Source organism: Dipodomys merriami, unplaced genomic scaffold, assembly GCF_024711535.1.
Source record: "Dipodomys merriami isolate MVZ:Mamm:240054 unplaced genomic scaffold, mDipMer1.0.p SCAF_31, whole genome shotgun sequence".
NCBI classification, from domain to species: Eukaryota; Metazoa; Chordata; class Mammalia; order Rodentia; family Heteromyidae; genus Dipodomys; species Dipodomys merriami.
The window spans coordinates 5,177,641-5,194,411 of NW_027204604.1; the positions used below are offsets into that span (position 1 = coordinate 5,177,641).

Here is a 16,771-nt window from a genome sequence, read left to right on the forward strand (position 1 = left end):
CTGAATGCGAACTAACTAGTAAACTGATTCCTTTAAATATATTGGAAGAACCCCTTATATAGCAACTAGACTTAACTAATAACGAAAAGTTCTGTGCAAGCAAGGGAAAGACACAGAAGGCACAGCTCCAGTGGCTCATGGAAAACAGAAATGTGGTGATGCCCAGGCTGAGGCATGGGAGTCCCCATGACAAATGGCTCATGATATTTTACCTTGTCCTCTCTGTTCATAAATAACAGTGGGAAGGAAACAACTTCTCAATATTATGACCATTTGCTCCAGATGTTTTATTTTGTTGAATCCTGTTAACATTTTCAAGAATGCAGATCCTCAGCTAATGTCCTGCAATAAATGTATTGAGCATTTTTTGTGAAAAATGCAGATTTTATTCTTTTTAAATTTTTCTATGTTTTTATTGTAAAAATACTGTACAGAGGGGTTACAGTTACATGAGCAAGTTATCCAGCATTGTTGCCTCCTCCTTTGTTTGTCCCCTACCATCCCTTCCCTCCCACCTCCACAACTACCCCCCCACAAAGTTGTAAAGTTCGTTTTCCACATAGTGTCTTGTACATCTCATTGTTACAATGGGTCAACCTTTATCCCTATTTAAGCATTTTGCTTTTCCCCTTTCCCTCCCCAAATTAGAGAAGTGTATAGACAAGATGCAGGGCACCAACATCAAATACAGTGAAAACAGTAGTAATACCGTGGGGGAGGAACAAACAAAACAACAGCCAAAAAATCACATGGCACATTATATATATGTTAGAAACAATAGCAAGAAAGAAAAAAATATTTGTGTCCCTATCTTGGGGTTCATTTCGCTTAATATCATCTTATATGGTCATATGTACATAGCTTTTGACCTTTTCTACTTGTTCTACACATGTACTAGTTATTGCAAATAAGGGAAACCATGGGACCTAAGTTTCTTTAGGCCTGGCTTACTTCACTTAATTTTTTCCTAAGTCTTTCCATTTCCTAACAAATGAGGCGATGTCATTCTTTCTGATGGAGGCATAGAATTCCATTGTATATACATACCACATTTTCTTGATCCATTCATCTACTTTTTTTTTTGGTCGGTTGTGGGATTTGAACTCTGGGCCTGGGCACTGTCTCTCAGCTCTTTAGCTCAAGGCTAGAGCTCTACCACTACAGCCACAGCGCCACTAACGGTTTTCTGGTGATTAATTGTAGATAAGAATCTCATGGACTTTCCTGCCTGAACTAGCTTCAAACCGGGATCCTCAGATCTCAGCCTCCGAGTAGCTAGGATTACAGGCGTGAGCCACCGGCGCCCAACCTGTAATGAGTATTTTGTTGACTGAGTGAGATTAGAAAAGTTCCAGCCGTGGGGCAGCGGACTGATGAGATTAAGAGAGATGAGAAGAGAAATGTAGGCAGAAAACCCACTGCAGAACGGCTCTGCTGACAGCCTGGCGGGTGTAGGGTCCGTGGCATCGTGACCACGCCCGCCGGCATCCAACCTGCCCCAAGGCCGTCTCCAGCCCCCTTCCCTCCGCAGCAGCAGTGCCGGGATCGCCTCTCTTTCCAGCTGGCAGCCGGGTGACCGAGTTCAGGAAAGCGCCTCTGGAGACGGTTCTAAGGGTTGGTCCTAAATGCCGGTTTAGATTCGTCGGTGCTGGACGGGGAATCAGAAGAGCCAGTCCCCGGTCTCCACGGCGGCCCGGGAACTCCCGGAGCACCTCCGTCCCGGGTCCCAGCGCTCCCGCCGAGGTGCGGCTCTCTCTCCGCACGCCCGCAGCCCGCACCCCGCGCACCGCTAACCGCTCGTTTGAGTTTCCTTTCCTGGGCACCATCATCTTGACCTCACACCGCAGCGTGAGCGTGGTCCCCACACGCACACCCGTCACCTTCCTCTTGGGAAAAAGCAAAGGATCTGGTCTAGGCGGGCGGACCTAATCCCCGAATCCGCCCCGAAGGAAGCTCCACGCGGCAGATTCGATCTCAAGGAGGCCTGGGCACCACGCTTTCGGCTCCCCGGCCCGGGACAACCACCTCTGCCCACCTCCAGCTCAGGGAATTCACGCTCGGGGCCGGAGCGGCCTCCGCCCTCCCACAGCCCAGCGGGACGGGGCAGAAAGTCCCGGGGCTGTCCTCGGGGGCGCAGGCCGCGCGCGCTGCCCCGGCGGCGGAAGGAGGGCGAGGGGCACCCAGGGGACAGAGGGCGCGGAGGAAGCGCCCACGGCCCGTGACGCGGCTGCGAGCCGGGGGACGGGAGCGGCCCGGAGCGGCCGAGCGCTCGGCGAGCGTGGCGGCGCCTCCCGCGCCCCGCGCCCCGCGCCGCAGCGTCGTCTCTTGGGGGTGGGCTTCACGTTCCCGCCGGGGTTTCAGCGCCACCACGTGACTTCCACGCAGCGCCCCGGAAAGCCGCCCCGGGGGTGGGATTTGCGACCCCGAGGTGCAGCAAGAGGGCGGGGAAGAGGAGGAAACGAGGCGGGGCGGCGCGCTGGGGACGGGAGCTGGGTGCGCGCGTGTGTGTGTGCGTGTGTGTAAGGGGGCGGAGTACCGGGGTGAGAGACGGGGCGGTCACGCCGCACCCCGGGAGCCTGGAGAGCGTGCGGGAAGCGTGAGGGGCGGGGCGCAGGGCCGCGGGGCCCGCAGGTGCCGGGCGCCGCGATGCGGGTGCCGTAGGCCGAGTCCCCCCCGCGCGCAGGGCGCCGCAGCCGGCGGGCGGACGCTCCTCCCGAGGCTGCGCCACGGGGCGGGGCGGCTGGACCAGCGCCCGGCATGTCGCAAGGGCTCCCCGCCGCCAGCAGCGTCCTGCTGAGGGGCGCCGCGGCGCCCCGGAGCCAGCCGCAGCCGCAGGTAGTGGGACCCGAGTGCAGGGAGGGGAGCGGACGTGCGGGCTCGGTGGGCGCCCCGGCGCGCTCGGAGGCGGGTGCGGGGGTGGAGGATCCGGGGACCCGCCGGGCGGGGGCGGAGGCCTGGACGTGCGCCCCGGCAGGTCCGCCCCGCGAGCGCGCGCGTGCGGTGCCAGCGCAGCCCCGGCTCGCCGTGGGCCCTGCGCCCGCGGGGCCGACTCCGGGGCGCACAGAGCTGACCCGGACCAGGCGCCGCGGTGCACCCCGGCACGTGGGCCTGAGCTGCGGGGATGGGCGCTCCATCCCTAGGCTGTGGAAGGCCGCCCTGTGCATGGCCTTTCCTACCGCCCCCCCCCCCTCTCCCCACCCCGAGCGAGGCTGGAGCACCCGGAGGAAGGAGAGGAAAAATTCAGCCCGAAGAGCTTTCTGTCCCCCCTTTCATCCCCCCTTGCTGCCAACCGAGTGGGGAAGGTCGGACGTCTGTCTGGGATGTGGGGGGGGGGGTGAGTCATCCGCAGTGCACCCCCACCGAGTCAGCCCCCTGAGCTGCCCCCAACAGCATTTACTATACTCATAGCAGACTGAGACTGGGTTGTCTGAAGAGACCAGGCCTGTTGGAAACTTCTCACCCAGTTGGTTTAAGACCAAGAAGGGGATCTTTTGGTTCTTCTTCTTCTTCCCATCCCCACCCCCAATTTGGTGTCCAGCACAGAATGTCATATGGTAGCTGTAGAAATGGGAGCACTGGTCTGAGTTTGAGTCTTGGCTTAACCACACAGGTTGAATAACCTTGAGCAATGTGTTCAACCTCTCTGACCTTCAGTTTTCATATGTGTGAAATGAACACACATCTCTGGATTTTTCTTTTCTTTTCTTTTTGGCCAGTCCTGGGGCTTGAACTCAGGGCCTAGGTGCTGTCTCTGAGCTTCTTTGTGTTCAAAGCTAGAATTCTACCACTTGAGCCACAGCACCACTTCTGGCTTTTTCTGAGTAGTTTATTGGAGATAAGAGTCTCTCAGACTTTTTCTGCCTAGGCTGGCTTCGAACTGCGATCTTCAGGTCTCAGCCTCTGGAGTAGCTAGGATTACAGGCGTGAGCCATCAGCACCTCTCTCTCTGGATTTTTGTAAGGACTAAATGAGATACACATGATACACAAACATCTAAAGTCTGGCTTACCTCTTTTCTCAAATGTTGTCTTCATTTCTATGTGCTATGCTGTTATTTGTTCTCTTTTTATGCCATTTTGTTGTTGCATATGCTGAAAATTCTTACTAGCAGTAGCTTGGGAAGATGATGTGTCTTTTTTATTTGGAATATAAGACCACCTAAAATGATTAATGAAATTGCCACTTTTTTTCTGGTATCAAGATTTGCTTTCCATTAAAGTTAATACTTGAACAAACCTCTGGGTTTTTTGTTTGTTTGTTTTTGTTTTTTGTTTTTTTGTTTGGTGCTGCTGATCAAACCCAGGGCCTTGTGCATGTAAGATAAGCACTTTACCATTGAGCTATATTGCCAGCCCCGAACCTCTTCTTTTAAAGTATTTTAAGAAGTACCCACTCACCAGATCTTCTCTTGAAGTTCAGGAAAGCAAATACTACTATCCTTTCCCATGTTTTCTATAGTGAGTCATTTTTACTATGGTAGACACATTCTTTTTTTCCTGCCTGCCTGTTACACCTGTTGAAGAATTTGACACATTTGGTTAAATCTCACATATCACTGAGCACTCTCCAGACACATCATAACTTTGCTTTTGGATTTATGCTGACCTCTGAAACAAAATGTCCGCGACATGTTGTCCCACACGTCCAAACGAGCACATCTTCAGTGGTGTCCCAGATCATTCCGTGGGCTTGTAGAGTTATGTGGTTAAAATTAGTTATAAACGTAGAATCATGATTCCACACAGTATCAGAAGCATCTCCTAGGGCATGGTGGTTTACTGCTGGCACATGACAAGTTCCAGGTAGCAGATGCCCCTGACTTTGCCACCACAACTCTTCCAGGCACACGCCCTGTGGGGTGGAGGTTTAAAAACTCTGGTTTGGAGGCCAACAGACCTGAGTTCCACTTCCCACTCACCCCCTTATAGATTTGATACCTACCGTCAGTTCCTTAACCTGTCTGAGTTTCTTATTCCTCATATTTATATTTTTAATTTTTTGGTGCTAGGGATCATCAAATTTAGGTCTCAACACAAGTGCCCCACCACTGAGCAAGTCCCAAGCCCTCTTATTTTCTCTCTCCCCTCCCTCCCTCTCTCTGTATGTATGCCTGTCCTGGGGCTTGAACTCAGGGCCTGGGCTCTGTCCCTGAGTTCTGCTTTTTCCACTCAAGGCTAGTGCTCTACTACTTGAACCACACTTCCACTTCTGGCTGTTTTGGTGCTTAATTGGAGAGGAGTCTCATGGACTTTCCTGCTGGGGTTGGCTTTGAATTGCAACCCTCAGATTTCAGCCTCCTGAGTAGATGGTATTCTAGGCCTGAGCTACCAAGCCTGACTCTTATTTCTCATTTTTAAAATGGTAGTCACAGTACACATTCCTCAGGATGGTGGAAGATTAACTCCTCAGCAGACAGTGAGCACCCCTTAAAAGGTAGCAGGCAGGCTAGGAGTGTAGCTTAGTGGTAGAGTGCTTCAGTTCCTTAGTACCACATAAACAGAAAAAGCCAGTAGTGGCACTATGGCTCAAATGGTAGAGTGCTGGCTTTGAGCAAAAGAAGCTCAGGGACAGTGCCCAGGTCCTGAGTTCAAGACCCAGGACTGGCAAAAAAAAAAAAAAAAGGTATCTGTCTGCTGGTGCTAGTCTGCTGGTGTAGAAGGAAGAGGTGCTGTTGAATGAAGTGAAATGGAGCTGGAGTAGCAACAGTGAGCGTCAGAGCCGGGTAAGGTGAAGGGCCTCTGCATCACACCTCTCAAATATTATTCCCCCAGAGCCCCGAGGATGATGACAGGAAGGTTCGAAGGAGAGAAAAAAACCGAGTTGCTGCTCAAAGAAGTCGAAAGAAACAGACCCAGAAGGCTGACAAACTCCATGAGGTGAGTGTATGGTTGGGGCTGAGTCATGTGAGCACCTTGGGAAGAAGCCACTGTCTGTTCTTACAGGAGGGTGAAATGGGGTGGGGGCGCTGGGTGATGACTTCACTGTCTTTATCATTCTCAGTTCTACGCATATCTCCCACTGCCACCCCACCCCCCATCCCGGTCATGGGGCTTGAACTCTGGGCCTGGGCGCTGTCCCCAAGCTCTTCACCTCAAGGGCAGTGCTCTATCACTTGAGCCACAGCGCCACTTCTGGTTTTCTAGTGGTTTATTGGAGATAGGAGTCTCACGGTCTTTCCTGCCTGGGCTGGCTTTGATGGGAGATCCTCAGATCTTGGCCTCCTGAGTAGCCAGGATTATAAGCGTGAGCCACCGGCACCAGGCTTATTTTTTTTAAATCTCATCCTTGAAGATTTTTCTTTTTCTTTTTCTTCTTACTTTTTATATTTATTTTTTGTTGGTCGTGGGGCCTGAACTCTGGGCCTGGGTGCTGTCCCTCAGCTCTTCAGCTCAAGGCTAGCGCTCTACCACTTGAGCCATAGCACTACTTCTGGCTTTTTTCTGCTTATGTGGTGCTGAGGAATCGAACCCAAGGCCTCATGCATGTGAGGCAAGCGCTCTACCACTGAGCCACCTTCCCAGCCCCCTTGTTGATTTTTCTGTTCATCTGTTCTAATGTGATCTTTCCACATTGATTACTAGGTAGGCCCTATGTCCTAGGCCTGTAGCTTCACCTGCTGCTTATATATCTCCAGATGGGTCTACTGCAGGCTCATAAGAGAATGAGAAGTCTGTTTGCTCTGAGATTTCTCTTCTCCCTGTATTCACAATGTAGTGGATGGACCTAGCTGGATCAGGAGCTTGATATGAGATCTGTTTGTTGCTTCCACCGCTAAACACCATAGGATGGGCCATTTATGAAGAATAATTGGGCTCACGTTTCTGGAGGCTGGAAAATCCAAGAGCATGATGCTACCATCTGCTCAGCATGAGAAGGGCTACCTCTGGACCATAGTGTAGTGGAAGACATCACACAGGCAGAAAGCAAACAGAAAGCTGGGCACCTGGCTCATGCCTGAAATGCATGCTATTCAGGAAGCTGAGATCTGGAGGATCACAGTTTAAGGCCTTGGCAGAAAAGTTGTTTAGATTCCATCTCCAGTTAACCAGCAGAAACAACTGGAGGCATGGTTCAAGTGGCAGAGAGTACCCACTGAGCTAGTGAGAGGCCCTGAATTCAAACCCCAGTAGCAGAGAAGAAAAGCCACTCCCATGACAAATTAGTAATCCATGAATAAACTAATATACCATAGGGGTAGAGCCCTCATGATCTAACAACCTCTTCCCAACACTGCTGCATTAGGGATCAAGTCTACAGTATATCGACCTTTAAAGGACATATTCAAACCACACTGGGATTTATCCTCAGTGATTCCCTTTTCCTTAATCCACATAATCTCCAAGGATATGGGAACTGCTCCACGTTAGCAGTTGGCCTTGAAAGCATTGAAGGTTCTATCTAAGGTACTAGTCATACCTCCATGTTGCCATCTCTGTATAACCAGCCTTCCCTCCCTCGCTTCCTCCCTCCCTTCCTTCCTCCCTTTCTTCCTCCCCAGCCTTGGACCATGATCCTCCTGTCTTCACCTCTCAGGAAACTGGAATTGCAGGTGTAAATTACCATGCCAAGCTTCCTGCCATACTTTCTTTCCCTCCCTCCCTTCCTCTATCCCTTCCTGTCTGCTTGCCTTCCTGCCTTCTTTTCTTCCTTTCTTTTCTTTTCTTTTTTGATACAATCCTAGGGCTTGAACTCAGGGTCTAGGCACTGTTCCTAGGCTTTTGTGCTCAAGGCTAGCACTCTACTACTTAAGCCACTTCTGGCTTTTTGCTGGTTAATTGTAGAGAAAGAGTCTTACCAACCTTCCTATCTGGGCTGGATTTGAATTGTGATCCTCAAATCTCATTCTCCTGAACACCTATGATTATAGGCGCATGGCACCTGACTCTGCCATGCTTTCTTGCCATAGATGATCTCAGCAAAATTAGTCAGCAGTTTGATGCAGGACATAGTTGTTTTCTGAAAACTTTTAACAACAAACATAAAACACATTTAGAAGCTGGGCGCCGGTGGCTCACACCTGTAATCCTAGCTACTGAGGAAGTTGAGATCTGAGGATCATGGTTCAAAGACAGCCTGGGCAGAAAAGTCCATGAGACTCTTATCTCCAACTAACCACCAGAAAACTGGAAGTAGAGCTGTGGCTCAAGCGGTAGAGCGCTCACCTTGAGCTGAAGAGTGCAGGGATAGTGCCTAAGCCCAGAATTCAAGCCCCATGACCGACAAAAACACACAAAAAAATTTAGAATTCACATAGTCCAGGAAGATATGAACCTCTGGTATAAATTCACAACATGGCTTAATTTATAACTGTCAGATTCTTTCCTGAAAGTAGATGGGCTGGGGCTTAGAAATAGTTGGGTCTCTAGAGTCAGGGAAAACCTTCCATTTTCCTCATGAGTTCTGTAAAATTTCCACAGAAGTCTCTGGCTGTGCCCTTTGCCTCTTTGGTTCTTTCCCTCTTGCTCTTGAAGCAATTACGATTCTAGCTTCATGTCACCCAGCAACCCCCAGAGGGGTTTGTGCATGGCCCTGTTTTCAGGTGTAGCTAGCTGCCCAGATTCTTCATCTCAGGAGTTTCCAGTCCAGGTCAGGTGCATTAAGGGTTATAAATGCTGAGTGATTATATGTACAGAGGTGACTGTGTTGGACAAGATCATTTCTAGAATAAGATATGATAGATATGTTCCATGAGCATTAAGACTGCTTAAGGGCAGAGTTTTGTTGTTGGGACACAAATAGAAGAGACAACCTCATTCATGTCCTCGGGAGGCATAGGATTTCTCACAGAAAGTATACTAGCTTCCTACTGCTGCTGTAACAAATTCCTACAAATCTGATGCTTTAAACTAACGAATTTACCATCTTACAGTTTAGGGATTCAGATATCTGAAATGTTTCTCACTAAGCAATCATCAAAGTGCCAGCACTGTTTCCTTGTTTGTTTGTTGTTGTTTTTCCATTTCTGGAGGCCTCCACATTCCTTGGCTTGTGGCCCCTTCCATCTTGTCAAGAAGCAAGGGCCAGTTGAGTCTTTCTCATGCTGTGTTACTCTGGCAGTGGCTGCATCATCACCAGATTCTTCTCTCACTTACAAGCACTGTCATGATCACATTGTGCCTGGACAATCCAGGATAATCTCCCCCATTTTATGCCTCTTAATATTACCTGCAGAGTCCCTCTTGCTAAATAGGCATCACCTTCCCAGGTTCCAGAGACTAGGGTATAGGCATCTTTGAGCGGTTGTGATTCTACCTTTCAGAGATGATAATGTAAGTATCCATGTAACTTTACTACCAAGTCCCCAAAGGACATACAGGTGTAGAGCAGATTGCATAACCAATAGAATTGAGGAGTGGTGTTGTGTTTGTTTCTGCTTAGCCTCTCCTAGAACCATAGAGCCCCTGGGCTATCCTGTTCAGTGGCTGGGTTGCTAGACAATTATACCAGTTGCCCATTCCAGAGCTGGGGCAGATAAATCTGAAATCCAAGCCTTTCTCCTTCTCTGTGGGGCTGGAGAGCGGGGTCAGGATATGCACCACTGGAAGATCACCTCAGCAAAGCTAGCTTTGTTGAAAAACACAGTTCCAAGGAAGTCAGGACCCTGGCTACATCTCTTTCCAGACCCCAGAGCTGTAGCCCTCACCATTCTCTCACTCACTGCATACAAGCATCACTGGTTAGAAAGAGTGGAGGAAGATGGGAGGGAGCAACTAGCTTTGGAAGATGGACTTGCATCCCACACTTTCTGCAGAAGAGGATGAATGTCATCTGTGAACCAAAAAGCACCACAAGAATAACCCCTCTCTGTTACTTCCTGGCCTTGTTCAGGAGGACATTATAGTTAGGGCAAATCTCTATTCTGCATGGGCAGTGGTGTGGTGGAAAGACAGAATGACTAACACTCTGTACTGGAAGTGGAGTGACTGGTCAAAGAAATGGGGTAAAGAATACTTTCACTCTGCTTCTGTGACTTGAGTGTAGAGCATTTAGCACACCACTGTGGGTTCTCACCGAAAACCAGTGGGACCTGGAGGGCTCCTGGATCACATCTAGGATAGAGAAAGAGAGAATACGACACCATGCATGGAAACTTTACAGCCTGAGGAATCCAGGGACCAGGAAGATAGTCTACTAGTAGCCACAGCTGCCTGCTACTCACTGGAGATAGTGACCTATTGAAAGAGCCTTCATAGGGGCTGGGAATGTGGCTTAGTGGTAGAGTGCTTGCCTAGCATGCACAAAGCCCTGGGGTCGATTCATCAATACCACATAAGCGCAGGAAAAGCCACAGGTGGCATGGTAGCTCAAGTAGTAGAGCACTAGCCTCGAGCAAAAGAAGCTCAGGGACAGTGCCCAGGCCCTGAGTTCAAGCCCCAGGACTATTCCACACTGATAAGGCAGAAGTCCTTACCATCAAAGTAGCTCTGATTCTTTACTTACACTTATTGAATGCCACAGAGGGTATGGGGCACAACTGTTCTCTTCGGCTCCTTTCATTTACATGCAGCATTTGTCCTTGGGTTCCAGTCACTGCTAGCACCCTGATAGCTCCATCTCTTCTGAGTTTCTTGGCCCAGTTCTCCATCATACAAGCCATCTACCTATCAAGAAGGGATGGGCCAAACAAAGGAAGTTAGAATTTTCCATGGGGTATGGTTGTTGGCACAGCTGTAATATGCAACCCTTTGTGTTTGATTTCCAATTCATTTCTTCTACACACTTACACCTATTATGGGGATTTCTACCTCCATTTGCTTCAGAACATCAGGTGCATGCTGGACTCTATTCACAAATGGGAACCAAAGGGGAGCAGCAGGAACTCTAAGCAAACAGAAAGGTGGCTCCGAAGTGGATCAAAAGCCAGGCACCAGTGGCTCACACCTATAATGTTAGCTATCAGGAGGCTGAGATGTAAGGATGTTGGTTTGAAGCTGGCTCAGGCAGGAATTTTCATCACTCTTACCTCCAATTAGCCAGAAAAAAAAATGGTGAGAGTGGAGGTAGGACTCAAGTGGTAGAGTGCCATCCTTGAGCCAAAAGGCCAACCAAGAACATAAGGCTGAATTCAAGACCTAGAAGTGGCACTAAAAGAAGTGGGTCAGGCTGGTTCAGTGAGGCACCCAAAGATGTCAGACTGAGAAAGAAATTTGAGTCAGAAAAGGAAAGCAGCAATGCCAGCTTCAAGAGCCCCAAATTTCACAAACTGATGAATTACTTGGGCAATAGGGTTATGGTATGTGCTGTCAGGTTTTTATCAGATACTGCCTGTTTAATGAGATGCTTCGTGCTCTCCCCACTGGGGTTAGAAACCGAGTATGACACTAATTGGCACAGCCCTTACTAGTGACATAATTTTTCTGCTGCTAAGTATGTTTTAAGGCTTGGTAAGGCCTCTAGTTTCTCCTGGTAATCACTGTGGGGGAATTTGGGCCCAGATGTTGCTAACTAAAGCAAAATTGCTGGTACTTTGTGACCTTGGATGTGTCACTACCTGTCAGAGTTTCCACCAGATGACATGAAATGGGGGCAGTGTATGGATATGTCCTCATGACTTGTGTGTGTGTGTGTGTGTGTGTGTGTGTGAGAGAGAGAGAGAGAGAGAGAGAGAGAGAGAGAGAGAGAGAGAGAGAGAGAGAGAGAGAGAGCATGCCAACCAGTACTGGGCTTTGAACTCAGGGCACTGAGCTCTCACTTAGCTTTTTGCTCAAGGCTGGTATTGTACCACTTGAGCCACACCTCCACTTCTGGTTTCTTGCTGCTTTATTGAAGATAAGAGACTCTTCAGGGTTTGTCTGCCTGATCTGGCTTGGAACTGCAATCCCCAGATCCCAGCGTCCTGAGTAGCTAGGATTACAGGTGTGAGCCACCAGCCCAGCCTCATGGCTACTTTTTCTGAACCCTCCTTTCCTTTGCACCCAAGCTTTTACTTCTTTTCTCTAATACCCACATCATCTCCACTCATCCCTAATCCTGTCATCTTCCTTAGAGAACCCTAGACCCTGGAAGACCCAGACACCTGTGTGTTCCTCCAGGCAACTTCTCAGAGAGGCCCAGAACAAGGCTTCTCAACTTCAGCACTGTTGACAGGGGCTGGCTAATTCCTTGTAGGGGCAGCAGCTGTCCCATGTGCTGTAGGACTTTGAACAGGATCCCTCACTTCCACCCACTGGATGCAATCTTACCCTCTTCCCCCACTACCCAAACTGTCCAGGGGCCACTAAATGTCCTCAAGTTCTCAACTAGGGACTACCAAAATTGCCACAAGTAAGAGCCACGCAGCTTCATTTCCAATTGGGATTTGCAGTAATTCCATCACCTCTGATTTTTATAGATTTGAAATTAGGAATTTGTATGAACTTTGTGCCAGGTTAACAAAATCCTGGGGTGACAGCACGGCGCCCTCAAACCCTCCCTCAGCTCTACAGGTTTTGAATGAGTTGGATCAACTCTTTAGAAAGCACATTGAGTTAAATGTTCTCTGCTAACTTTGCTGTTTGGGAAATGTAGCTGTTCCTTCTCAGTGTGAGGTGAACTTCCTTCTCTCCCTCTTGGTCCTAGTCTGTGATCTCTGGACTCTTCTCCCGGCTCCTCTTTTTCTTTTGGTAGGATTCATTTCACCTGGGGATTTTTTTTCCCACTTTTTTTTTGGTCTGGTTGTGGGGCCTGAACTCTAGGCCTGGGCGCTGTCCCTCAGCTCTTCAGCTCAAGGCAAGCGCTCTATCACTAGAGCCACAGCGCCACTTCTGGCTTTTTTCTTTTTGCTTATGTGGTGCTAAGGAATCGAACCCAGGGTCTCATGCATGCAAGGCAAGCGCTCTACCACGGAGCCACCTTCCCAGCTCTTTTTCCCACTTTTTATTCCCTTGTATTCCATTACCTCAGTAAAAGTCCCACAGTTATGTGTCAAACATAAATCCCAGAAAAGAAAGTCCCCGTGGAGAAGGCAAATGAGGGGCCTGGATAGCGCCAGAGACTTTCCGAGCAGAGCCTGGGGAAGCAGTGATGCCTTGGGAAGGTGAGAGGCCTCAGGGATCCTCATGGCTCTGGAGCCAAAGCTCAGTATCCTGCCACAGAATCAGCGCCTTGCTCTATGAGGTGACACGGTTGACACTCAAATAGTAAACAGAGTGAGACTCGGTGGACTCAGTTAAAGCCCTCCCCTTAAACTTTGAATCATCACCCACATGGAGATGGTGAAGCAGCACCCGTAGATGGGGTTTGCATTCTGCAAGCGGAGGGACAAACCCCAGTGGCTTAGGGCCAGCACAGGAGAGGCCAGAGCCATACACTGGCCTCTGTGTGCTCTCCAGAACGATGCACTATGTTCTGGCAGTGACATTTTCTTAGAACTGTGGCACATTGGAATGTGTGTCGGGACAGTGAACGGGAGGCTAGAGGGGCTGAAAGACCTGACCAAGGAACTCAGAGGCCCTAAGACAGTTGAACGTAAAGGATACAAATCTTGAGAGCTGGGGAAGGTGTGTGTGGGGGGGTGTGTGTGTGGAGAACAATAGTGAAAAAGCATTGGAGTTTCTATGTAGTTCCCTTAGGTTGAACCAAGCCAGATAGGTGGAATTGATGAGAGTGTATGACATTTTTATTTGTTTTTCTGCCAATCTTGGGGCATGAAGTCAGGACCTCGGTCCTGTCCCTGAGCTTTTGTGCTCAAAGTTAGTTCTCTACCACTTAAACCAAAACTCTACTTCCAGCTTATTTGGTAGTTAATTAGAAATCAAAGTCTCGTGGACTTTGAACCTTGATCCTCAGATCTCAGCTTCCTGAGTAGCTAGAATTATAGGCATGAGCCACTGACACCCAGCGATAGTATAAGATTTTAATCCACACACAAAGGAGCTTTCTAATAGAGCAGCTCAGAAATGACAAGGACAGTCCTTGGAAAGTGGGCATGCGTGCGTGCCCCAAGGTGTGAGCTAACATTATACATAAGAGGTTTATATTATGTTGCTCTACGTGAGTTGAATAAAGGGAAGTCTGTGATCCCTTTCAGTTCTAAACCTGTGTGAACCCTTACATACTGGAGAATTAAGAGGTGTTTTCATGTATTTGCTTGTGTAATCCACAAACACTTTATATCCCAGGTAGTAGTCTAGGTGCTTAGAGGTATAGTTCAGATCCCAACAGAGACCTTCAGGAAGCAAGTCATCAGTTGGGGATAGGTGGGGGCCCGGCCCAAAGAGGCTCAAGGGCATTTTTTGGAGTGATGGAAATACTCTCTATATAAACCAACTGGTCTAAACATTTATCAAGACTCATTGAATTATAGACTTAATATCCACACATGGCATTTTATGTAAATCATCCTTCAGACAAGCAGATCCAAAGTACGGTGCTCTCTTCCTTCATGACCATTCTTTTGTGGGAGAAGAAAAACCATAAGCCAATAAACACAATGGGAGAGGTAATGACAAAGCCTTCTAGGCAGGAGGTCAGCATTGGGGTGCAGGTTAGAGCTTTCCAGAAGTCAGAGGAAGGGAATGTGATTTCACAAATGTGTTTGTCCATGGTCTTTCTTCCACAGGAATATGAGTGCCTGGAGCAAGAAAACACGCTTCTGCGGAGGGAGATCGGAAAGCTGACAGAGGAGCTGAGGCACCTGAGCGAGGCACTGAAGGAACATGAGAAAATATGCCCACTGTTGCTGTGCCCCATGAACTTCATGCAGGTGCTTCAAGAGCCCGTGGCCAGCTGCCTGCCCCGATGAAGCCAAGGATGCTGTCCTGTATGGAGTGAGGAGCGTTGGTCCTTTACAAGCCTGAAAGAAAGGATTTCCACCTGCACCTGGGTACAGGGGCATCTGGCTGCACCTCTTCCTGGAAACAACCCAGCCAGTTGTGGCCTCTGCAGCCTGGCCTCCGCACAGCACCGTGCTCTGCCAACCCTGTACTCAGAGCCCTGGAGCGGCACATCCAGGAGGAAGGCCATCCTCGGGAATCACTTCTTATCCATTTTGGCAGCTAGTGAGAAAGGATTATGTAGAGCGTTAGGTGATCTGATGGCTGAGAACAAGGCTTGGATCTTAATTTTTTCTTGGCATTCCTGGGGCCTGAACTCAAGGTCTAGGCGCTGTCCCTGAGCCTCTCTGTGCTCAAGGTTAGCATTCTTACCACTTGAACCACAGAACCACTTCTGGCTTTAAAAAAAAAATAGTTTATTGGAGATAAGAATCTCACGGGGACTTTGCTGCCTGGGCTGTTTTTGAACTATAATCTCAGATCACAGCCTCCTGAGTAGCTAGGATTACAGGCATGAACCACTGGCGCCCGGCTCTTGGATGTTAAGAATAATAAAAAAAAATTATACCCTCACTGCTGACAGAACCACTGTGGCATACCCATATCCCCCACAAACCAGGGAAAATAAAAATCTTTGCACTGACCATCTGAAGCAAGAACTCTACTACCTAATGTGTGGGAGGAGCTGATGATATATGCATTTCAGCCTTCAGGAGTTAATGGCACATAGCTAGATTTTCCAAGACTGACCAGACCCATGGCTACAGACCCCAAAAGCATGAGGGTCACTGAGACCCTCAGGGCAACAGCTCCTTATAAGGCCAACCTGCCCTCCTGTCTTAGGGTGTATTTTCACTTTGCTTTGCATTGATAAAGTGGCTCCCACTTGAGTCTCCTCTGTTCGTCCTTGAATTCCTTCTTTGATGACACCAGCAACTCTTCCTGCCCCTTACCCCCAGTGAACTGAACTCAGTAACATTAGTCGGTTCTGCTGTTTTGCAGGATTTCTTGAATTTGGATAATAAAAATGACACTTGTTTCTCTTGTCTCTTGAGTGCTTGGTTAGGTGTAGGATCAGTTCCTCTTCCTGGAGAGGTCATCTTCTGTCTATTCAGGATGCTTCCCTTTCTCCTCCTCCTGCTCTTCTCCACAGCCACATTTATGGTGGTTAGGCGAGGCACTCTTGGAGGGAACTGTGACAGAACATAAGGGAGTGGGCCTGCCAGCCCCCCTTAGCCTTTTGGAAGTCATTGATCCATATGGGTTGCTAAGGGGTGGGCTGGAAATGACTCACATGTCTCTTAGACTTTGTGTTCCACTCTATCTTTGCCAACTCTCACACCATGCTAGACTGTCACACCATGCTAGTATTTCAGTGCTTGTATTTCAGGTTGCTTTTTTTTTTTTTTCTCAAGCCAGTCCTGGGGCTTGAACTCAGGGCCTGGGTGCTGGGTACTCAAGGCTAGCACTCTGCCATTTGAGCCACAGCTCCACTTCTAGCTTTCTGGTGCTTAATTGGAGATGAGTCTCATGAGCTTTTCTGCCCAAGCTGGCTTTAACCCTCAATTTTTAGATCCTAGTCTCCTGAGTAGCTAGGATTACAGGTGTGAACCACTGGCATCTTGCAGACAGGTTGGTTTATCTTAACTATTCTGTACACTTCCAGAGCACCTGTCTGTGCTATAAGTTATAAGATTGGAAGACAAAATCATATTGATCCAAAATCTGTTCCCTTAGGCAGATAAGAAGAGGAACAATTTTCCTTCGCAAATCCTGTCTGACTAGTCTCAGAAAAATAGAGAACAATGCCAACCTAAAATTGGGCCCTGGTCAGGACTGTCGCCCAGGTAAGTAGCCTGTCTGCAAAGGGTGGGCTCAAAGCCAGGTCCTAGGAGCCTATATGGCTATGAGGATGAACACAGGAAGCGCGTCTCTGCAGGCAGGTGTTGGGCTGCTACCATCTGTCAGCCCCAGCCCTCCCCTGGCTGTGCAGGGAACACTGGCTTTTGAGCTTATCC

General features: G+C 49.0%; 1 protein-coding gene across 1 annotated transcript; it reads left to right on the forward strand.

The window, feature by feature from the left end:
• Positions 1 to 2,543: 2,543 nt before the first annotated feature.
• Batf3 (basic leucine zipper ATF-like transcription factor 3) lies at positions 2,544 to 15,784 on the forward strand. The gene is made up of 3 exons (XM_070041536.1): positions 2,544 to 2,835; positions 5,772 to 5,876; positions 14,540 to 15,784. The coding sequence occupies exons 1-3, from the start codon at positions 2,758 to 2,760 to the stop codon at positions 14,720 to 14,722; spliced, it is 366 nt and encodes a 121-aa protein (XP_069897637.1). The 5' UTR covers positions 2,544 to 2,757; the 3' UTR covers positions 14,723 to 15,784.
• The last annotated feature ends 987 nt before the right edge of the window (positions 15,785 to 16,771 follow it).

What these genes read in the sequence shown, in the direction of transcription:
- Batf3 (XM_070041536.1), top strand. Translation starts at nt 2,758, where the DNA reads ATGTCGCAAGGGCTCCCCGCCGCCAGCAGCGTCCTGCTGAGGGGCGCC. An exon ending in GGAGCCAGCCGCAGCCGCAG is followed by an intron (nt 2,836 to 5,771) that starts GTAGTGGGACCC and finishes TTATTCCCCCAG; the next exon opens with AGCCCCGAGGATGATGACAG. An exon ending in AGGCTGACAAACTCCATGAG is followed by an intron (nt 5,877 to 14,539) that starts GTGAGTGTATGG and finishes TTTCTTCCACAG; the next exon opens with GAATATGAGTGCCTGGAGCA.